Source organism: Gnatocerus cornutus, chromosome 5 (genome assembly GCF_029298725.1).
Source record: "Gnatocerus cornutus isolate USDA-ARS CGAHR chromosome 5, icGnaCorn1.1, whole genome shotgun sequence".
Classification (NCBI taxonomy): domain Eukaryota; kingdom Metazoa; phylum Arthropoda; class Insecta; order Coleoptera; family Tenebrionidae; genus Gnatocerus; species Gnatocerus cornutus.
In genome coordinates, this window is record NC_142237.1 from 18,606,873 (window position 1) to 18,629,874 (window position 23,002).

Consider the following 23,002-nt stretch of genomic DNA (forward strand, 5'->3'; position numbering starts at 1 on the left):
ATCGCGCTTCGCCTTATTTGGAGACCTGAAATTTTTACCTGGTTTTCCGTTCAGGTAAGAAGATAATCCACTTTTACCTCTTAAGGATCCTCCCGTAGAAGACATTCAAATGCTAGCGTTCCAAGAATATGATAAAAGCATTTGCAGATGTGAAACTTTAAAAGATTTTTCACTTTGTGCCAGTTTTTTGCGGCCGTTACGTTAGAAATGAGCATCTTGGAAAGTCTTGGAGTTAGGAATTCGATGGGTTGGTAGCTCTGAATTACCAATATGAAAAAAAAGTACAGACCTTCCAAAATAAATCTATATTGGACGAATAAAGTCTTCAGCCTTCGTTCTAATGGCAAATATGCCAATCAATAAATTAATTTAACTGATAGGTACGAAAATTAATTGTTAAACTCATAATTGTATTATGTCAAGTGAACGAAGGAAATTTATTGTATTTATGCTTTAGTTTTAAACGTCAATAAATACATGTGAACGTGACAAACACTTCTTTTATTATTTCTTTTTCTTTTTTCGAATTTTTCCGATTTTTTAAAGTTTAGATACCAACGATAAATTTTCCTTGGTTATTAATACAGTTGAGAGCAAATTATTGTGGGAAGCATCCTCAAAATATCAATATGTTTCATTTTATCGTAGTGGGCTTTGTAATTTGAAATATGGTGGTAGCAGTGTATGTAAAGTCCGTTTTTTTTTAAAAACTTCCAACACCGCAATCTTCCCCTGCATTACAACCGGCAACGTTGACTAGGGAGATTTTTAGTGAGAAAATAGTTGTCAAATTTTTGACATTTCTGAAAATTAGGCAGTGTTTCCGTTAAAAACGTTTTTTTACAGCCTGTTGGATTGCAAATCAAAGATTTAATAGTGAAAAGACTCGGCACAGCCTGAAAGGCCGTTTTGTGTAATCAAATTGTCAGTTAGGCAGCTAACCTATTTGATTTTATCACCAAAAAGTCACCATCGACGATGTTGCCGGTTGTAAAGTGCTGGGAGGGTGCAAAGTTGGTGGTTTAAAAAAAAAAAACGGACTTTATATTGATTGTTCAGAATGGCTTTAACAGTGAGGTTTTGCAGCAGTGACCGTGAAATGTAGATTTAATTTTGATGTTCTCTGACATTTCAGAAACGTCAAAAACCTATAGGTACCAACATCTAAACAAAATTACAAGCCTACTAGATATCGATTTTTTTTCTTTTCCTGTTCATTATTTCGGGACATGAATAACCATTAATTAACGTAAGACCGCTCATTTTATCTGAAAATTCATTATTTTTTTGAGTAGCCTACTTGCCTGTCTAACATAAAAAAAACAAACTTTTGAATTGTTATGTCATGTATAACTGCAAAATAAAATACACATAAAACATTAAATATTTATCTTCAGTTTTCACGTAGAATTAAATTTCCATTTAAAAACCAATCTGAAGTCGGGAGCTTTTTATTTAGTAACTCTGTCTGAAACTGGCTGTGATAGGTATTTTAAAATTAGCTATTTTTCTGTTCTTAAACTGCCTAAATTCTGAATAATTTTATTGATCACTCTGTTGAATTAGCCCCAAGATGTTAAATTTCTCTGAATTTCGCAACTACAGTCTTTTTAAACCACCAACAAACACCACCAAAATTCTCTTATTTTACAAACGGCAACATCGCCTAGGGAGATTGTCTGGTGAAAAAACAAATGTCAAATTAGTGAAATTTCTGAAAATTACGCGGTTTTTCCGGTTAAAATGCCTCTTTTACAGTCTGTTGTATTGCAAATCAAAGAATTAATGAAAGTGAAAAGACTCGGAACAGCCTGAAATGCCTATTTACATTATTGAATTTTATCACCAGAAAATCACCATCGACATTTAAAGAAAACATGCAGCTCTTCCATTGTTTCCTAGATTTTTACGTAGTGAAGAAGCTTGTAATTTTCTTCTGGATTAAAATGAATTAGAGAAAACAAAATGAATGCGCTTGCGGAAAATCCGCGCGTTCCGCCACTGCTTAGTTTAGGGTAACCGCCAGCTGATATCCGTCCCGTAAACCAACAGCCGAGGGCTAAGGGGCGTCAGCCGTCTCAAATACGCCGTCCCTCCACTCCCCCCATGTTCAGCTGACCCTGTTGATGGGCTTGTCCCCCGATTTAGTGCACGCTGTGTCGTATCACACTTATCAAACCATCAAAAATCAATAGCGATATTTTATTTCATCCGACACATCAAACGTGTTCGTGTGTACTCTGCCTCTTCATACTCTTCTTGTTTCTTCATTGTTGACTCAAGTTACTTTGTGATTGAACAACGTGTGGTTCATCGACGCAGTGCATGTCTCGCAGAGGTTGCTAACCGAGAATACATGTGCCAACGTCCCCTGCGGGGGCAGTCCCGCGAGGGTGTGTTGCATGGTTACGCCCACCGCCTTTGCACCGAACCTTGGCGAAATTAGTGCCATCACTATGCCTATCGCTGGCTGCAACGGGCAAATTGCAGAGCCAGAAATCCATAAACGCGGGAAGGATATTCAACTCGGGCCTAAATACACCGAATTTATGGCGGTTGCTGCAGAAATAGCTTTAGAACATGCGTTAGAACTTTATGGGAGCTATAATAAACTAGGCGCACAAAGTTGCGGACGCGGTGGAACGAATTTACATATTTTATGACTAATTTCAGAGTTTTAGATGTTGGTTACGACAGACTTTGACGATATTTTTATTATTTTTTCCATTGGAACTAAAATTGATCTGTATATTGCAGATTTTTATTAATTAATTGTTACTTACCTTCTTCGCTTTTTATTTTTGACCTATTGTAAGATTTTTTATTTCTTCTATTTCAGTTGTGTAAATCGGATTTTTTGCATCAAATTTCTATGAAATATGACGTCATAATTTTTGCGGTCAAAACGTGTCCCTAAATTGCCTTTTTTATATAATATTTGGAATTTTAACACAAAAAACAACATTTTTACCAATTTTTATTTTTCTTTGGTATTTGTACAACTTTATTTGTACGGTGAGATGACACTTTGACACTTTAGTTACATTTCTGAAACACCATGCCACAACCATGGTCAAACAAATGACTAATACAGCGTCACTTTCACAACAGGTGCTCAAAAATGGTTTAAAAATGTCGTTTTTTGACCACCTGTTATTTTCACCTGTTGTGATAAAACTACTATTATGAACTAAGTTTACGTTGTGTACTTATACATCACAGCAATCTATCAAATTTAGACACATATCGGTATTATATACCGTGCGATCGAAATAAAGCAGGCCATTGTCACAGCCTGCTTTGCTTTTTTTCGTGCAAAAATGGACCATAGTGAGCCGGGTATGTACTAAAAATACATATTGGTTGTGGTATAGTGACTATAAAATATGAGAAAGCTGTAACAAATCAAAGATTAACTAAATTCGCTAACGATCAACGCATTTTCTACATGACTAGATCACAACAAGAGGTAAAAAATAGCTAAGTCTCAACTAAAATAGAATCACATTAGCAGTCTTGACTTTCAATCGTCTTTGCAGTGGTTGTTTTCCAATGAGGATTTCGACGAAGACTTGATTTTCACCGGACTTGAGTCTCTGGACTTTGGTGATTTTTGATACTTGTTCCACATAACACAGCCAATCACACATCCGAGTGAAATTAGCAACTGTATTATCAACCACACGATTATATTGATTGCTTGAGTGCGTTCGAAGAGTTCTTTTCCATGTTTGATGCAGATCAGTGCTTCCGAGACCATGATGCACCCATAGACCCAACATTGGGTTCCTACTCTTTTGCAAGTGGTGTCAGTGACGTAGCTATAATACTGTCTTACAGAAGGCGCCACTATCACACCAATCAGAATCAATCTAGCTGTGACTAGCACGTGAGAAGCGGGTAATTCGAAAACGTGTTTGAGAAAGAAAGTGTTGAGTTCTGAAGTTTGCCAGAAGAGAACCAACTGGCAGAGAGCGAAAATTCGCATGTATGTGCAGCTCGGGTCTAACCATCGCACGGAAGTGAAACTCTCTGGGGTGAATTGCAACATGGCACGTTTTATCTTGCCTGTAGTCGATTGGATGTGTTTTATACTAACCCATTTGTACTCCCGCATCTCTAAGATCTGACAAATCTTCAACCCGCACCAAATCCCAAAACCATTACAGATTAACACGTCGAGGACGATGGCGTCCCACCAACATTCGATAAAGTTGGGTAAAAGATGAGCAAACGCGATCTCTGTAATCTCCCACATGCAGCTAATCGCCCATAGAATTCCCATGTGTCTGATGAGTATCGCTTTGAACATCCATCCTAGGTAGTGTCCCAGCGCGAAGACGTCCATATGGGACCAGATGCGCTCCACGGTGATGTCCGAGCAGTTGACACCATATTCCTTATCCATGTCTATATGGAAGTCTTTCAAACTTGGGTCGAACCAGAGTAAAATATTCTTGACTGTTTGGTAGTTTTGGAACAGCACAAAGAGACACCCCATGAGGTAAATCACACTCATGCCGAAGACTACCCTCCAGATTGCGGGATGAGGGCGGATAAACGGTCCGTTAGGGAAGGCGAGGACTGAGATGATGAGGAAGAAGAAGATGCAGCATTTTACGCCGGCCCAGATGTTGTTTTCCAGGCTGTCGGTGTCTCTGGAAAGGCAATTTTATCGTACTTATTTTTTTGTTACCAACATTAATAAAAATGCAAGGTCTACTAGTGACGCTTAATTTAATTATTTATTATATGAGGATCAAAGAGATGCTTCGTTTTTTACAATCTTAACACGTTTTCGTAAATCTGAGTTGGGTAATCCTAGATAAAAAAGTGTCATTGAAATTTGAACTCTAGCGTGATATAATATTAGTGGTGTAACTTTTAAGCTTCGATTGCTGATTACTGGCAGATTTGTAAAGATGACTGTCATAAAATCGGAATTATCGTTTCATTACATTTCCGCTTTTAGAAATTAAAAACTGTTCAACTCCACTGTAACTTCCGGAATAAATTCATTCGTTGTCTTCCTGTTCTATTAATTAATAATTTAGAACGTGTTGGCAGCTCTTCATTGCTAACGGTCGGAAAAGTCTGAATCAATATTTTACCAGTTCTACCAACATGTAAAAAACTGAACGGCCTCTTGAACAACGTTTTTTTGTTACAAATTATTTAATTTCTCACGGGTCCATTTGCGCAACATTACGTCACTGTTTGGCTTGAGCCAGCCCTGTACGTATTGAGAATTTAGCATCTCAATTGCGGAATTTCCCCCTCGTTATCACGAACAAGCGCTTAGAATTCTTTGGCGGACTAGTATGAGAAAGACCTTCAACAAAATGTCAAAGATCAGCGATTATCGAAAATTGATGCTTATTAATCCGGAACGCCCCAACAACGCGTGAAAAGTTTTTTAGCGGGTTTTTTGCTTCTCAGTCCGGCGAACATGAATAATAATAAAAAGGCCTTCTGGCAGCTTACATAACTTTTTTATTTTTATTTTAAATACTAACCTGACAAATGCGAAATAGATGACTATTGCTATTGATATAGCAAGGGCTGAGATACTGTGCGGGGTGTAGAACATCCTCAAGGAAATATCATCCACCGGTTTTTCATTGATGGTGTCGAAACCATCAGATTTCGTTTTCCCTTTTGCGTTCCACTCCATTCTACTTATCTAATGAGTAATCATGGACACTAAAATAAACTTAAACTAAACCACTGAGCTGGTGCTCTTTTAAACATGTGATTTATCTAAACCATTAACAACACGCGCGAACACCTCTCAACCATTGGATGACAGATCATCATCGCCAACATAAATCGCGATGTTTATCAAAAATCAGCCTTGAAAAAGTAGTAACTTTCGCTCTGTCTTATTGGTATCGAAAACCAACTAATCGATGGTGGCTACAGCGCCGGTCGCGGTTGTCAAATTCAATAATAAATTAATTGATTAACTGCTTGTCATTTACCTTCGCAGTGTTCAAACCATTTTCGCTCCACTTAAGTGCATCACGACAAGTGTTTTAATTTTTAATAGCCCGCGTGTACTTCCGATGTGTCGTGGCTTGATACACGTAATGACAAGTTGACATAACCTGAAAGAACTGTGTCAATATTTCTCTCGAATAAAATGTCAGGGAAGCAACAAAATAAACGCGTGAAATGGGGTCTAGACACCGTCAGGTAAGACGTCGCGGAAAATAGCGGCAAATTTATCGTACGTTTGTAGAGTTCGCACCTCAACGGAAGGTTTGGCTGAGCCCCCTGCGTACAATGCCTCAGGGTATGCATCGAGTAACGAAGTGTCGAAAAAAACAGACGTGAGTCGGCTGATTACCAAAAAATCGTGGGATTTGGCGTTGGCGCCCTTGAAACAAGTTCCTATGAACCTGTTTATTATGTACATGGCTGGGAACTCTATTTCTATTTTTCCTATAATGATGGTTGGGATGTTGTTGATGAGACCCTTTCAAGCGATTTGGGCGACCAAGAGTACCTTCAAGATGGTGGAAAACACCAGTGCTGTAGCACAGATTTTTGTATATCTTCTAGGAAACTTGATTAATATTGGGTTAGCTTTGTACAAGTGCCAGAGCATGGGGCTACTCCCTACACATTCCAGTGACTGGCTGGCCTTTGTGGAGCCTCCCGTAAGACTAGAATATCTAGGTGGAGGAGTAACACTATTGTAATTAGCATAATTTTATTAAAATAAATCACATCCAGTACTATTCTTTTTTATGCTTATCTGCAAAGTCTTTGATTTTTTCAAATAGAGCCTGAGGGTCGTCTACCCGGGGAACCTGAGAGTAATTAAAGGTCACGTTTTTAAGATAAGAGATAGTCATTGTTAACTTACATCATAATTTTGAGCAAAATAAACTCCAGCATAGAGGCCAACAATAAAACTAAACTGTAAAGAAAAAAAATTAGGAGCACTGTTTTTTAATAGGGGCAACTTACCACTCCTCTGAACATCGCTGGGAATTATTTTGGGGCCGCTTTATTTGATAAGTTTCAGTCAAATGAAATATTTACGTAAAATTCAAGTGACTGAACTTGACAGCTGCGAATGACAATGACAGGTGACAGCTGACATTGTCAAAGTCACGTTGTTATTTTTGTTTACTTTAAAATAGTTTGTTTCTGTTTCAAACATAACGGAGATTAATTGCTCCGATAAAATATCGCACGAATTATTAAATTGGCTTAATTAATTTCCCCCTGGTGTAAAACGAAAAGTCCCTAAACATTTCCAACTTGTCACTTCTTTGACAGTTTTGAAAGTGTCTTTTGTGCCCGTTAGTTTTAGGTAGTTGTAGTTTTATTTGTTTTAAAATGGACAGTTCCCTTACAAACTTCGGTAACTATGAGCCCCCTGGTTTCCCCTTTCCACGTGTAAACTTCCAGAGCTAACTGATAGCACCATTAAAATAAACTCAGATTCTGAGCATGGCTCTGATAAAAGCGAAACAATGGAAATTTTGAGCATTGGGGAAACCGATCAGTCTTCCTCCAACGGGGCTAAATCCGACGAGGATTTCGACAATAATTTACCAGAAACTGTTACTCTTCTGAAACATGAAGCAACAGGTGCCAAAGTTTATCTGGTTGGTACGGCTCATTTCAGTCAAGAGTCCAACGAGGATGTTATCAAAGTAGGGGTATCTTCATTGAGACTTTAATAATTGTGCGTTTTAGGTGATCAGAAATGTTGAACCACATGTGGTTGTCTTAGAACTCTGCGCTTCCCGCACTAATATCCTATCTTTAGATGAGAAAACTATTTTAGAAGAAGCTAAAAACATTGATTTTCAAAAGATTGTAGCTAATATTAAGTCCAGTGGCCTTTATAATGGAATCATGTACATACTGCTGCTTAATATGAGCGCTCACATTACTAAACAGCTAGGGATGGCCCCTGGAGGTGAATTCAGGGCTGCTTATAAAGAAGTACTTTCCCAAGTTGTACTGATTTATTTTAATTGTTTTCATTGTAGGCTGGGAAGATTGAGAACTGTGAAGTCCTGCTAGGGGATAGGCCCTTGGGGATCACTCTCCAAAGGGCGCTTTCAAAACTGACTTGGTTCCAGACGTTCAAACTCGCGTGGCATCTACTTACCTCCAATGAGTCCGTCAGTGTTGAAGACATAGAAAAATGCAAGAAACGCGACATGTTGGAACAATTGTTGACGGAACTCGCTGGGGAGTACCCGGCTTTCCGCGACGTCTTCTTGAACGAAAGAGACGTTTTCCTCACGCATTCCCTCCAAGCGGCAGCTAAGAAAGTCCGGGCTAGAGAAGGTACTTTTTTTTTTGTTCAACACAATTGTATGTCTCTCCAGCAGGTGGTGGAGACGCAAGTGAGCCTGTCAAAGTCGTGGGGGTGGTAGGAATAGGGCACGCCCCCGGAATAACGCGTTTGTGGCCTAAGGACCAAAAGTCCTACATCGCCGAGATTCTCACAGTCCCTCCGCCGTCGTTGACTTCTAAAGTCGTAAGGCTTACATTCCGCATCACTTTGTTATCTTTTGGGGGGTACTTGGTGTACCGTTTTGTTCCTGTTCCCAAGATGCTCAAAGAGAATGCTCATTTGGCTGTCCAGAAGCTGTTGACTAACGTCAGAGGAAGCTCTGACTTTAAGTACACCTTGCCTTAGTTTGGTTGAAGCTCTCGTTTTGTTTGTGAATTTTAAAATTGTTACTGTTTTCTAAGTCATACATTCCAGTTTTAGCATAGTTTTGAATCAATATATTTCTAAAATATTGTAAACAGTGGAAGACTTCATGGCAGGAATTCTTAAGTACTTTTGGTTTTTTTCTTTGTACTCACTGCCAAGGAATTCAAACATCACCCGCGCAACGGAAACCTAAATTCCCCGCTGAGCTATCTTTAGTGTTGAAGGATCTGGCCGCGCATCTGTACCTCCAACAGTACGACTCGTGGCAAAGATACGAGCCCCCTTTTTTCACCTTCGCATCCTAGAATTTTTAATACTATATTTTTGTTATATTCATATTGGTGTAAATAAACACTTTGGTAAAACTCACTGGATCATTCATCCAATTATCTTGGGTCCACTCCCAAACGTTCCCGGCCATATTGTACAGCCCGAATTTGTTCGGGGGGAAACTATCCACGGGGGCTGTCGACAAATACCCATCCTCCGCCGTGTTGGTCGCGGGAAAATCGCCCTGCCAGATATTAGCCCTATAAGTTAAAAATGAGATAGGAAAACAGTCAGGGATACAGACCAGTGTTGTCCTTTGGCGTTAAGTTTGTTCCCCCATGGGTACAATTTCTGTTTCAATCCGGCCCTGCACGCCATCTCCCACTCGGCCTCGGTAGGGAGTCTCTTCCCGATGAAATCGCAGTATTTTCGGGCGTCGTTCCAAGACACGTGGATGACGGGGTGGTCGAGGCGGTCTGCAACCCCAAAATTATCCCAAATGGAAGATAAAATAACTCAAAATACCCTCAATGTTGGAGTTTTTCCCTTCTGGTTCCTTCCAAGAGACTCCTTTCATTTTGATCCACCACGGCGCTTGCACAGCTCTAACATCCTGATACTGATCTCTCTCTTCCTCAGGAACTAACATTTCAAATATAAAACTGTCGCCGAAGTTCTCGGCTTCTGTTAAATACCCTGTTTTTTCAACAAAATTGCGAAATTCCCGATTGGAGACTTCAAACGTATCTAAATAAAAAGATCCAAGCGTAATGTTGCGAACGGGGCCCTCGTGGTCACTCTCAAACACTGGTTTATCAGTTCCCATTTGAAATTCTGCTCGGTCGATGAGAATCATGTTATTCGCGTCGAATTTCGCCCCCACGACGTCTTCATTGAGAGCTTTTGAGTATTTCTCATGAACTTCTTCTTTTGAGCACTGGGAGTTTCTGTTGAGTGCACAGCCACAGTCGCTGGTACAACAGTTGATATTAAGTAAAATGATGATGCTTAAGTATAAGAGACTTAAGTACATTTTACGTAGGAATGTAAAAAGAACTAATAAAAAAGCTTGAAAGTTAAGGTTAAGAAATGCTAAGAAATGCAGTGAAACGGAACAGCGAATAAAAATTCAGTTCGCATTGTTCGCCACTAAGATTGATATGCGGTTTGTGAGCATTTGATTAATTGGGTCATTATTGTAAAATATGAGGTTATGTTTAATTATGACATTTTAACTGTGCATTTTAATTGGACGCGAGCGCTGGGGTGTGTTCATAAAGAGAGACGTCTGTTGGAGCGTGTGACGTCAGAGGGATGTGATTAACACTCTGAGATTCGTCAAAGTGTTGTTGCGTTTATGAACGGTTTCCGTGGTTATTTAAATGTTCGACAAATAGATACATCACCTACATACAAAACGCAATTTTTGCGAAAATTCATGACAAAAACTATACCAAACTTCTGATATCGACATCTCGCTTATTTTTTCGAGTAAACTTAAGTTATTTACATCAGTGTACGCAGAATTTTTCGCAGATTCCAAATCTGGGATTTAAATTCAGATCCGACAACAAATAACTGAGTTATGGCCGATCAAGGTTTCGGAAAATTGATTTTCATTTTTTCTCATTTTTTCTAATTTTTAAAGTTAAATATCTCGGAAACTGTTTGAGATACTGAGATGCGGTTTGCGCCATTCTTTTTCTCGGCTCGTTTTACGTTAGAAAATGTTATCAAAAGCCCAAAATTCGGTAGTCGATTTTTCGCAAAAAAAAAATCCGACTCAATCGATGAAAATTTTTCAATTTTTTTAATATTGGTCATAACTCGTAAACTATTTGTCTCATTGATCTCAAATTTGGCCAGTAGATAGATTTTGAGCTCCTCTTTCGATTGATGTAATTCAATGCTATTAAACGTCATTTTCATTTTGAAAGCATTGATTGAAAATCACCCTAAAATGATGTTTTCAAAACAGTTTTTTTTTTAATACCTCATTTATTTATTAAGCAAACTCAACAAATTTGGATCTCATTTTACGCAGAATTTCACGCTGAATTCAAAAACATGATAATTTTTGAATTTTTGTCAACAAATAACCGAGTTATGGCCGTTTGAAATTTCGGGTTGTCGCCAGAGGGCCAAATTTTTGACGGTTCAAAACAATTCGTGCTCGATATCTCGGAAACTATTTCAGATATTGGAATGCGGTTTGCGCCATTATTTTTCTCGCGATTTTTTACATAAGAAATAGTTTTTAGATTTTCCAATAGTCGAAAGTTGCAAATTTTCGCAAAAATTCATGACTAAATCTATGGCCAAACTTCTCATATCGATATCTCGCTTATTTTTTAGATAAAAATTGAGTTATCATACAACAGTGTACGCAGAATTTTCCGCAGATTCCAAATCTAGGATTTAAATTTAGATCTGACAACAAATAACTGAGTTATGACCGATCAAAGATTCGGAGAGTTGATTTTCATTTTTTCTTATTTTTCCCAATTTTCAAAGTTAAATATCTCGGAAACTATTAGAGATATTGAGATGCGGTTTGCGCCATCGTTTTTCTCGGCTCATTTTACGTTAGAAAAAGTGCTTAAAAGCCCAAAATTCAATAGTCGATTTTTTGCGAAAAAAATTTGCGACTCAAACGATGAAAATTTTTCATTTTTTATAATTTTTGGCCATAACTCGCAAACTATTTGTCCTATATATCTCAAATTTAGCCAGTAGATAGATTATAAGCTCCTCTTTCGACTGATGTATAATTCAATGCTATTAAACGTCATTTTTATTTTGAAAACATTGATTGAAAATCACCCTAAAATGATGTTTTCAAAACAGTTTTTTTTTAATACCTCATTTATTTATTAAGCAAACTCAACAAATTTGGGTCTCATTTTACGCAAAATTTCACGCTGAATCCAAAAATATGATAATTTTTTAAAATTTGTCAATAAATAACCGAGTTATGGCCGTTTGAAATTTTGGGTTGTCGCCAGAGGGCCAAATTTTTGACGGTTCAAAACAATTCGTGCTCAATATCTCGAAAACTATTCCAGATATTCGAATGCGGTTTGCGGCATCGTTTTTCTCGCGATTTTTTACATAAGAAATAGTTTTTAGATTTTCCAATAGTCGAAATTTGCAAATTTTCGCAAAAATTCATGATTAAAAAACTATGCCAAATTTCTCATATCGATATCTCGCTTATTTTTTAGAGTAAACTTGAGTTATTATACATCACTGAACGCAGAATTTTACGCAGATTCCAAATCTGGGATTTCAATTCAGATTCGACAACAAATAACTGAGTTATGGCCGATCAAAGTTTCGGATAGTTGATTTTCATTTTATCTCATTTTTCCCAATTTTCAAAGTTAAATATCTCGGAAACTATTAGAGATATTGAGATGCGGTTTGCGCCATCGTTTTTCTCGGCTCACTTTACGTTAGAAAATGTTCTCAAAAGCCCAAAATTCGATAGTCGATTTTTCGCAAAAAAAAATTGCGATTCAAAGGATGAAAATTTTTCATTTTTTTTATTTTTGGCCATAACTCGCAAACTATTTGTCCTATTGATCTCAAATTTGGCCAGTAGATAGATTTTGAGCTCCTCTTTCGACTGATGTATAATTCAATGCTATTAAACGTCATTTTCATTTTGAAAGCATTGATTGAAAATCAACCTAAAATGATGTTTTCAAAACAGTTTTTGGCCAATACCTCGTTTATTTATTAAGCAAACTCAACAAATTTGGGTCTCATTTTACGCAGAATTTCACGCTGAATCCAAAAACATGATAATTTTTTTATATTTGTCAATAAATAACCGAGTTATGGCCGTTTGAAATTTCGGGTTGTTGCCAGAGGGCCAAATTTTTGACGGTTCAAAACAATTCGTGCTCGATATCTCGCAAACTATTTCAGATATTGGAATGCGGTTTGCGCCATTGTTTTTCTCGCGATTTTTTACATAAGAAATAGTTTTTAGATTTTCCAATAGTCGAAAGTTGCAAATTTTTGCAAAAATTCTTGACTAAAACTATGGCCAAACTTCTCATATCGATATCTCGCTTATTTTTTAGAGTAAACTTAAGTTATTATACATCAGTGTAACGCAGAATTTTCCGCAGATTCGAAATCTGGGATTTAAATTCAGATTTGACAACAAATAACTGAGTTATGGCCGTTCAAAGTTTCGGAAAGTTGATTTTCATTTTTCCTCATTTTTCGTAATTTATAAAGTTAAATATCTCGAAAACTCTTTGAGATATTGAGATGCGGTTTGCGCCATTCTTTTTCTCGGCTCATTTTACGTTAGAAGATGTTCTCAAAAGCCCAAAATTCGATAGTCGATTTTTCGCGAAAAAAAATTTCGACTCAAACGATGAAAATTTTTCATTTTTTTAATTTTTGGCCATAACTCGTAAACTATTTGCCCGATCGATCTCAAATTTGGCCACTAGATAGATTTTGAGCTCCTCTTTCGACTGATATATAATTCAAAGCTATTAAATGTCGTTTTTATTTTGAAAACATTGATTGAAAATCACCCTAAAATTACGTCTTTAAAACCGTTTTTGGTTAATGCTTCGTTTATTTATCACGCAAACTGAACAAATCTGGGCTCGTTTTACCCAGAATGTCACGCTGAATCCAAAAACATGAAAATTTTCAATTTTCGTCAACAAATAACTGAGTTATAGTCGGTTGAATTTTTGGGTTGTCGCCAGAGGGCCAAATTTTTGGAGGTTCGAAACAATTCGTGCGCGATATCTCGGAAACTATTTCAGATATTGAGCTGCGGTTTACGCCATCGTTTTCTCGCGATTTTTTACATAAGAAAAAGTTCTTTGATTTTTCTTCAGTCGAAATTTGCAAATTTTCGCAAAAATTCACGACTAAAACTGACCAAATTTCTGATATCGATATCTCGCTTATTTTTTAGAGTAAACTTAAGTTATTATACATCAGTGTACGCAGAATTTTCTGCAGATTCCAAATCTGAATTTAAATTCAGATTTATGTATAACAGAAAGGTAATAAACGTCGTTTTCCGCTCGGATCTCTAAAATTCGACTTAAGAAATAAAAAAAAGTTTTTTTTGCTTGCCCCATTGCTAAACTCTTTGTCTGACCGACCTAAACTGTGCTCGAAATGTCCGTATGTCTAATAATAACAAATTAGGAGCGATGAAAATTTCCTGTAGTTGCCAAATGAATTAAAAAAGTATACACGATATATTTAAATAAGAAACCTACAATTTAGAAGTATGGTGTCCGCAGAGCAATCGCTAATTAAGCCTAATCAGTTATCACAAAATATCACTCAGGACTTCTTCTTTTTGTTCTTCTCTTCAACTCCTTCTCCCCGGCTAGGTCCAGCAACCGCTGTAGCTCTTGGACTGGAAACTGCCACTCCTTCTTTACCCACAAAAGCGGTACCGCGTGGCGCGGCTGCAGCTACGCCTCCAGGTCCAGCAAGAGCGATGGCTCCAGGTTGAGCTTGAGCAATAGTTGGCTCTCCTTCTTTCTCAGCAGCCGAGACGACTTCGTCTTGCATTTCTTCTTCTTTGTCGTCTTCGTCCTCTTCTTCATCATGTTGTTGTTCCGCGTCGATCACCACAGCATCATCGTCTTGTTGTACTAAGCCATAATCGTCTTGGTACTGAGCGTTTTGCTTCAAATTAGGGGTTTTAAAAAGCGACTCCTGGAAACTTCCGGGTTGATTTAACAGAACGAGGTTGTCTGGATAGCCGAACGGGACTTGTTTGTTGTCATAGTCATTAGATTTACTCCTGAAGAGGTTGTTTTGATAAGGAGAAACTTTCTTGATTGGAGTCTGCGGAATGTAACTGGAATATTTCAAGTTGATTCCCGGATAGATGTTGTTCGTGTACGGATAGTTAGAGAAGAGCGGTTGTCCGTTGAGGATGAAGAATCTTTGCCCAGGCCGAAGATTCGTCTTGGTGTTGAACGCAGGGTTGCGATCAGCCTCGGCGAGACCGTCAGCCTCACTAGCTTGCTTCTTGGAGTTGTCGTCATCTTCAAACGTTTCTAGTTTCTCAGGTTTGTTTTCGCCTGCAACCAAAAGTCACCAATTTTCTTGTCAACTTTCTACACTCTGTTATTACATTTATTATTGTTTCTCCCGTATTACAAGGCAATAATTTATTATTACAGTGAAATTCGCTCGTGCACACCTTATTGCATAAACGGTGTCATTGTCCCCGCACGCGATTTGAATACTCGAAACATATTCGCGTTGACAGTGACCTATTTATGAAACCCGCATAGCAATCATCACCTGTAGGTCTCAACGGCGGAATTTTCGACGGGTTAGTCGGCACTTCTTCGGCGTCTTTCTCAATTGGAGGGATATGTGCTGGTTTGGGGTACCCGGCGACAAAAACAGGACGTGGTGGTGCCGGGGGCGCGTCTCTTAAGATGACATTTGGACCTCCTTGAGGTACCAAGAAGTTTCCAGGTGCTGATCCCGGTTGTAACAGGAAGGGTTGGCCGCCGGGGGCGGCGCCTCCGTGGTAAAGTACGATTTGTGGTTGCACACTGCAATTAAATGTCTTAATTGTGATGGTGGTGACCCTGGGCTAGTAGAGGAATTGTTTGAATTATTATAAGCATGCAGGAGACTTACATAATTTTAAGGACAAGTATTAATTGCTGTTATTAGATATGCATCGGTTTGAGAAAATTGAATTGCCTCATTTGGACTAAATATGTGGCGAGGGGAGGGTGATTAAAAAAAAAGACGTAATTATTGTAATTTACAGGTTACAAAATTCCAATTAACAAGTTCAAGTATTAAATAATTGGTGTGAAGTTTTATAATTGATTTTACGCATTTATTTAGGGAACTTAGAATTTAATTATCACCGTTACGCACTTGTTACATAAGTCATTATTTAGCTTTCATTGTTTACATTCTTGCCATTGCCAGAATTTAGAAATTTTTTATTATCCCGTTTATTTATAGGGTTACTACAATTTACATTTTTTTTAATAAAAATTTTTGTTTATTTACAGCAACTTTTTGATTTTAAGGATAACATAATTGAAATTTTTAGGAATTGGTAACAGATATTTAATTCGTGATTACGGCTGTAAACTTTTAAAACTTTATTTTAAAAGGAACAGATTTTACAAGCTGCCGTTTCATTGTTAATCCTGCATTTTAAGCGTTATAAACTTCAAACATTTTTGGGAGTTCCTGCTATTTATTTTGTGAGTAGGTATGCAACATGCACCTGGAAACAGATTTTAGAAACTCCCATTTCATTGGCAATCGAAATGTTTGATTATGTGTTACCTTATATGTCAAAACTCTTTCATTTTAAGAGTTATCAGGTTAAAACTTCTAGGAGTTACTACTATTTAGTCTCTCATTTAGTATTCACAATTTCAAAATTTATCATTGAACGGGAAATATTTTGGAAGCTGACCTTTCTTTGACAATGGGAATTTTCTATCACGTGTTGCATTATATATAATAACTCTTTTATTTTAAGAGTTATCTGATTGAAATTTCTAGGAATTACCACTTTTTAGTTTCTGATCAAATTCGTAAAATTTTATAATGAAACATTAAAAGGAACAGATTTTATTTAGATGCTGATATTTTTTTAGCAATCGGAATTTTCGTTCATGTGTTACTTTATATCTCGTAACTTTTTCACTTTAAGAGCTACATAGTCGGAACTTCTAGGAGTTATTATCGATTAGCTTCTGATTAGGTATGCAAAATTTTAGAATTAAATACAGTTAAATGGAAACAGATTTTTGAGGATGTCATATTTTTTGGGTATCGGAAGTTTCGATCATGTGTTACTTTATATCCTGTAACTCTTGTATTTTAGGAGCTACAAAGTTGAAATTTCTAGGAGTTACTACAGTTTAGTAGCTGATTAGGTGCATAAAATTTCAAAATTAAACATTAAAAGAAACAGTTTTTAGAGATTGATATTTCTTTGGCAATCGAAATTTTCCATCACGCGTTACTTTATATCTATATTTATATTACAAAGATGAAATTTCTATGAGTTACTACTATTCAGTTCCTCATTAAGCGTGTTAAATTTAAAACTTAAACATCAAAAGGGACAGAGTTCGGAAGCTCACCTTTCTTTGACAATAGGAATTTTCTATCACGTGTTTATATCCAATAACTCTTTTAGTTTAAGAGTTATCTGATTGAAATTTTTAGGAATTACCACTTTTTAGTCTCTTATAAAGTTCGTAAAATTTCATAACGAAACATTAAAAGGAACAGATTTTAAAGGCTGATATTTCTTTGGCAATCGAAATTTTCGATCATGTGTTACTTTATATCTCGTAACTCTTCCACTTTAAGAGCTACATAGTTGGAACTTTTAGGAGTTACTACCGATTAGCTTCTAATTATGTGTGCATAATTTTAGAATTACAGTTAAATAGGAACATATTTTTTTGGCAATCGGAAGTTTCGATCATGTGTTACTTTATATCCTGTAACTCTTTTATTTTAGAAGCTACAAAGTTGAAATTTCTAGGAGTTACTACATTTTAGTGCCTGATTAGGTGCATAAAATTTCAAAATCAAACATTAAAAGGAACAGATTTTAGAAATTGACATTTTTTTGGCAATCGGAATTTTTCATCACGCGTTACTTTATATCCCGTAAATCGTTTATTTTAAGAGTTATAAATTTGAAATTTTTATGAGTTTCTACTATTCAGTTCCTTATTAAGTGTGTAAAATTTTAAACTTAAACATCAAAAGGGACAGATTTTGCAAGCTGACATTTTTTTGGCAGTCGGAATTTTTGATCGATCGGGAGTTACTTTTATTTTAAGAGCTACAAAGTTAAAATTTCTAAGAGTTACTACTATTGATTAAGTATCTAAATTTGAAAATTAAACTTTAAGAGCTAATTTCTTCTATATCGAACGAAAATGGTCCAAAAATATTTCTTTGTACCCATTAATATCATAATTAAAGAACTAAAAATCATTCTTTATAAGAAACAGATTTTAGAGCTGGTCATTATTAGAAGTGAAATTTTAAAATGTTATTTACAAACTCAGTTGCCTTTTCAGTCGTTTGCGCTTTGATGCAATCAAACTATAAAACACTCAAATTGTTTGCTATTGTCGTTTCTCTTTCAAGGCAATTCTATTATATTTTTACATAAGAACAGTTTTATTGTTTACCGCTAAGTTTCTTCTCGCTATGATGTACGCTTGTTAGTATAATTAACCATATTTTATAAAGAATAATAAAAATACCGATAGAAAGTCAAGAGAAATTGAACCATAACTCTGACATTAAATCCCCAAAAAAATCAAAATTCAAGCATAACATTCTCATTATAACAAATCTTTGTTCCTTCAAATTGCGAAATCTCAAACAATAAATACAATAGAAATGGAACACCAAACGTGTGGTTATTTGGTTATTACCAACAAAATTATTTCTACATCTTAAAACTAAAAAAAATACCTGGGAAAGTGTTGTTTATCGCCGATAAAATTATACGGGGGAATCTGAAACTGCGGCTCTAAAACTGACACGTCGTACTGCAGCCCAGGGTTGTACTGTTGTCCAGGATTGTACTGTTGCCCAGGGTTGTACTGTTGCCTTTGGGGGACGAAAAAGACTTGTTTTGGATCAAATCCATTGGACGTTTGCGTCTGGGGTCGGGGAAGACCTTGCGATGAATATACTGCTGCTAAAAGTAGGACTGTATGGAGCAACATTTCTGGAAAATATGAAGAAATGTGCATTTAAGTACACGGTTATACGAAATAGTATATTAAAACACCGAGTTTCATAAGGCAATTTTTTAGGCACGAATCCAAGTTTATAAAACGAGCGGCAAAGCCGCGAGTTTTATAATGGATGAGTGCCTAAATGGCCTTATGAACGAGGTTTTTATATTATTTTTCCTAATTTGTTCTTGTAACAGAGCTATTTTCGCTATTTTCCAATTCGTTTTCAGTGCTAGAATATCCATTTCGATACGGAATGTTAGAATAGCTTTGTTTCCATAGCAACTTGGGAATATTTAAGATACAAATTAGGAAAACTATGTTATAAAACTAAGTCGAAAAATACTAAAGAGGCTGACCCGGTACAAATTTATTCACCCTTAAATTTAAAAAAAAAGATAAATTAAAATGTATTCAAAAAAGTTTCATCTCTTCTGTTGAAAAAATTAAATTAAATCTCAAAGAAACTGGGAAATATCAACACGAAATAAAATTAAAAAACTCTTGAAAGCACTCACCAGCTAAAACTCACGACAGCCCCGTGCACAAGAGTGATAACTAATAACTCCTTCAGAGGACCAACGACCTCTCTTATACACGCCTGAAGGAGGGGAGGAGTCACCAATGCCAAGTGTCTTCAACGTTGTCCCGATGATACCAACATCTTGGATGCACCTCACGATTTTTATTTTATTCATTTGTGAAATATAGTTTCTTTTCATTCTTGCACTTCGAGTCATTCTTGCTTTTGCTAAATTTAAGAGTCGTTTGTATTCAGTGGGTGGATTTATCGTCTTATTATGGGGCAGTGCCAAAATCCTGAGGGTCATTGTCAAGACAATTTTTTCGTGTTTTATCTCGAAGATTTTAATTTCTTATTTCTTAATAAAATGAAGTCTCAACCCGGAAAAATCCGGACACTTTCAAACGAAGTGGTACAATTCCTTCGATTTAATTGAAATTGCTTCTATTTATTATATTTACATTCAGTCTCGTAGAACATTTTTTCTGGGATTTTTTTCTTTTGTGCTCAAATAGTCGGTCAGTGAGAGCACCAATCCAGGACCGTGCTTATGATTTTTTTTAAGGAAGTGACAGGCCTTTCCTCGACAATTAATATCCGATATCCGTTGAGCGTTTCCGTATTTAGATAAAATTACAAACGTATAATTGTCCAAAAAATCCAAAAGATCGATGTTGGTAATGCTGTCGTACTTACGAGTTAACGTTCTGTTTATTTACACCAAAACGAAAAAACAGTTAAACAAAGCGCAGAAAATTACACCAAATTAAATGTACCACTATTGTTTGCTGAAGATTTTCCGAAGAATGCGTCCAATTGCCGCCAATTTTCACTTTTTGTTTACACTTTTTCATATTGTTAAAAACAGGTGAGCGTGCTCTCTAATCAACAAATAATATAATACAAAAATCCTAATCAAATCCGAACGAAAGTTTAACACGCCTTTTGAGATTAACAAAGAAAAGAAAGTAATATCTTTGTCACTGCAAGTTCTGAAAGTACAAAATGAGCGAACGCATTAGAGTCTTGATTACCTTTTTTCGATCCCATTTCTAATTGATTGCATGTCCCAAGGACAGCCGTGTTGTTTAGTCTGGAAATTTTTGACTCTGCCCATAAAAAGGAGTGACTTTTGACTCATCAGATTTCTGAATAAATTTGTGGGTTGAAACCCAACTTGATGGTAATCTGACTCAAATGAGATCAAGCGTAAATCCACTCGTGGTTAACTTCAAAGAAAATTATGCAAGGGACAAGTATTGTCATGACACAGCATAGAGAGTGTTAAGAAAATGTTGTCACCGTGACATGCAGATATGTTTTGAAATTTTACAGAAATTAGTCTTCACTGATGAGCATTGACCTTGCTATTGCTTGTGGAGAATAACAATCGATTTTGGTTTAGTATGCTCTTTATGTTGGCACTGCTTAAATTGTTTCTGTTTACGGATGATTGCGAAGAAAGAGAAAGATGATTATTAATAAAATTGGATTTTGAAAGCTTGAGATTGTTGCAGATCCCAACAAATAAGGAAGTTAATTGTAATTATTATAGAGGTGCACCTTTAAATTCTTGCAATTTCAAGCGTGTGGTAATACTGTTGTGGAATAAACCAACCACTGATGATTTTATGGGGAAAAAAGTAGACTAAACTTAGTACTTTTCGCACTGTCTTGTTAATAGCACAACGACCTCTAACTTATTGTTATTGAAATTCTTTAATTTACATAAATAAATACTTTGTTTTGCCAGGTTTTACTATTTCATTTATCAGTGAGATACAATAAAACGGTGGATGCAACAAAAATATTTTAATACTAATGTTTTCAGTGAATCATTGAAGTTCTATGAGGAAATCGCATCCACTGAATTTATTTGTGGAAATCTCGGAAAATACTCGGTTTGAAGGCTGAAAAATAGATAAAAAAAATTATATGGTTCACCAAACATGATGAATCAACTAAACTAATTATTTTTTGCTAGACTTTATGATTAAGTTACATCCCGACAACATCCCCATCAAATGTTTCATTGATGCGGAAAAATTGTGGTAAACTTTTTGCAGATTTTCTTCGGCGGCTGGGGGGCATTGGATTTTTTTTACATGTTGGTAGCAATGACGTGCGCCACTCAATAATGACATGTTTGCACATCAAACAACAACTTTTTTATACAGTCTAAAAGAAGTTAATTTGTGGGAAGGACCAAGCGTGAAAAATGAAGCTCAATTTTGCACGATTTTGACCTTTGATTCTTTGGGAAATTGTCGGTGGATTGGTTTTATTAAAAGACTTGAAAATATGAAGTATGAGCAATTTTCAGTGCTTTGTTCGCTTCTAATTTAACTGTTTCTTCGGTCTGAAAGTTTGTTTGCTGTTAGATTGTTTGGAGCGGAAAATATGTATGAAAATGCAGGCTATGGAAAATTCGGAGTAAAATGATGGAATTTTTTTGAACTTTTAAAACTGTGGAAGTTTTCAGACTCCATTCCTGCACCATCTGAATTTTCATAGGTATTTTTGGTTTTTTTATTATTTATTATCTTTCTTCTTTGCATTCATTTATAGTTTTTCATATTGTAATTTTTTAAATATGTAAAGCACCACCGAGTTTTTCATATTTTTTATATCTACCTCTTAAAATTAGTTAAAATCTTTGTATCTCTTCAATTCTCTTTTAAATTAGGATTTCTCTCTGGGTATTAATAATTTCCTCAATTTTTGGAGATTTGATGATGTTCCTGGCTTCGTAAATTCCTAGCTCATCTCAAAGAAGTAAAAACTTAAGAAATGAAAAATTTAAAACATTATTTGAATACTGTTGAATCGGAAATTTGAAGGTGACATAGTTTGGGAAGTTTAGAACCTGACTAAAACCTAAAAAACATCAATTTTGTGGTCGCAAGTTTCCACACTGACGTGCATTCGCAACTCAGAATTTCGACCACTGGGTAGTTTCCCAGTGCTAAAACTACTCATAAAAAACATTTTCTCCGTGTTTATCACGTACCATCACAGTACCACGTAATTAAGCCCATTAAATTCAATTCACTCTTCGATTACCATATTAATTAAGATAAATTGTTTAGTTTCTTATTCCTCTCAAGTTTCCAATCAATGCCACTGCACATGGGAAATTGCATTTTCCGCAAGTTCTCTTCTTTGTTGCTATCATTTTTATGAACCAATAAATTCCAACCCAAACGGTATTTCACCCGTTATTTTAAATGCGTCCAGATCGATGCTATTAAACTGGTTCCATTAAAAAAAACCTGAAATTAACAGTTCCGTTGGACCGGTGGCCTTAATAAGGTCAACCAAAGACGTAACAATAGAATCGATTTTATTCAGTTTCTACGTTTGATGATATTTGCTTATAATTTTATTGAGCAACTCGCTGGCGGCGTCTGGTTTAGTGCTAGAGCCGTATCTCTTCGGTTTGGTACCTGCGATGTACCCCTCCGCGTAGATAGGAACTAGAGCTTGATCAGGAGCCACTCCTGCGATAGCGGTACCAACAGGTCGGGCAATGGCGAGTCCTCCAGGTCCTACCACAGCAGTCGCGATGGGTTTACTAGCGGCAACACCTCCTTCACCTGAAGAAAACAGTCAAGCTTAATTTAACAGTGGTGGGTTTTTACCAGCGACGGCGAGTCCCACAGGTTTGGCTTCAGCAACGGAGGCGTCATCTGCAGGAAGTCCGATGGAAATAGCATCGCCGTCTTCGCCTTCCTCGTTTTCTTCCTC

The 23,002-nt window shown here is 36.4% G+C and overlaps 5 protein-coding genes across 6 annotated transcripts; 2 read left to right on the forward strand and 3 right to left on the reverse strand.

The window, feature by feature from the left end:
* Positions 1-2,960: 2,960 nt before the first annotated feature.
* On the reverse strand, positions 2,961-5,834 carry Pss (phosphatidylserine synthase 1 homolog l(3)77CDf). Its single transcript, XM_088035300.1, has 2 exons — positions 5,517-5,834; positions 2,961-4,658 (listed from the first exon to the last, which is right to left on the reverse strand). The coding sequence occupies exons 1-2, from the start codon at positions 5,672-5,674 to the stop codon at positions 3,524-3,526; spliced, it is 1,293 nt and encodes a 430-aa protein (XP_087891426.1). The 5' UTR covers positions 5,675-5,834; the 3' UTR covers positions 2,961-3,523.
* A 60-nt stretch (positions 5,835-5,894) lies between these two features.
* EMC4 (ER membrane protein complex subunit 4) lies at positions 5,895-6,743 on the forward strand. Its single transcript, XM_088035305.1, has 2 exons — positions 5,895-6,195; positions 6,242-6,743. Exons 1-2 carry the CDS (start codon positions 6,143-6,145, stop codon positions 6,702-6,704), a joined length of 516 nt encoding a protein of 171 aa, XP_087891431.1. The 5' UTR covers positions 5,895-6,142; the 3' UTR covers positions 6,705-6,743.
* A 349-nt stretch (positions 6,744-7,092) lies between these two features.
* LOC148175388 (traB domain-containing protein) lies at positions 7,093-8,680 on the forward strand. 2 transcript variants are annotated; one of them, XM_088035303.1, is made up of 5 exons: positions 7,093-7,375; positions 7,423-7,670; positions 7,714-7,965; positions 8,013-8,316; positions 8,361-8,680. In XM_088035303.1, exons 1-5 carry the CDS (start codon positions 7,351-7,353, stop codon positions 8,669-8,671), a joined length of 1,140 nt encoding a protein of 379 aa, XP_087891429.1. In that variant the 5' UTR covers positions 7,093-7,350; the 3' UTR covers positions 8,672-8,680. The 2 variants fall into 2 exon arrangements, with proteins under 2 accessions (XP_087891429.1, XP_087891428.1); XM_088035302.1 differs by having other exon boundaries at positions 7,094-7,375; positions 8,358-8,680.
* A 68-nt stretch (positions 8,681-8,748) lies between these two features.
* Positions 8,749-10,240, reverse strand: LOC148175389 (formylglycine-generating enzyme). Its single transcript, XM_088035304.1, has 4 exons — positions 9,488-10,240; positions 9,267-9,438; positions 9,063-9,222; positions 8,749-8,993 (listed from the first exon to the last, which is right to left on the reverse strand). The coding sequence occupies exons 1-4, from the start codon at positions 9,993-9,995 to the stop codon at positions 8,856-8,858; spliced, it is 978 nt and encodes a 325-aa protein (XP_087891430.1). The 5' UTR covers positions 9,996-10,240; the 3' UTR covers positions 8,749-8,855.
* A 3,945-nt stretch (positions 10,241-14,185) lies between these two features.
* LOC148175390 (uncharacterized) lies at positions 14,186-19,340 on the reverse strand. The gene is made up of 4 exons (XM_088037201.1): positions 19,251-19,340; positions 18,464-18,722; positions 15,275-15,534; positions 14,186-15,048 (listed from the first exon to the last, which is right to left on the reverse strand). Exons 2-4 carry the CDS (start codon positions 18,718-18,720, stop codon positions 14,297-14,299), a joined length of 1,269 nt encoding a protein of 422 aa, XP_087893327.1. The 5' UTR covers positions 18,721-18,722; positions 19,251-19,340; the 3' UTR covers positions 14,186-14,296.
* Between the last annotated feature and the right edge of the window lie 3,662 nt (positions 19,341-23,002).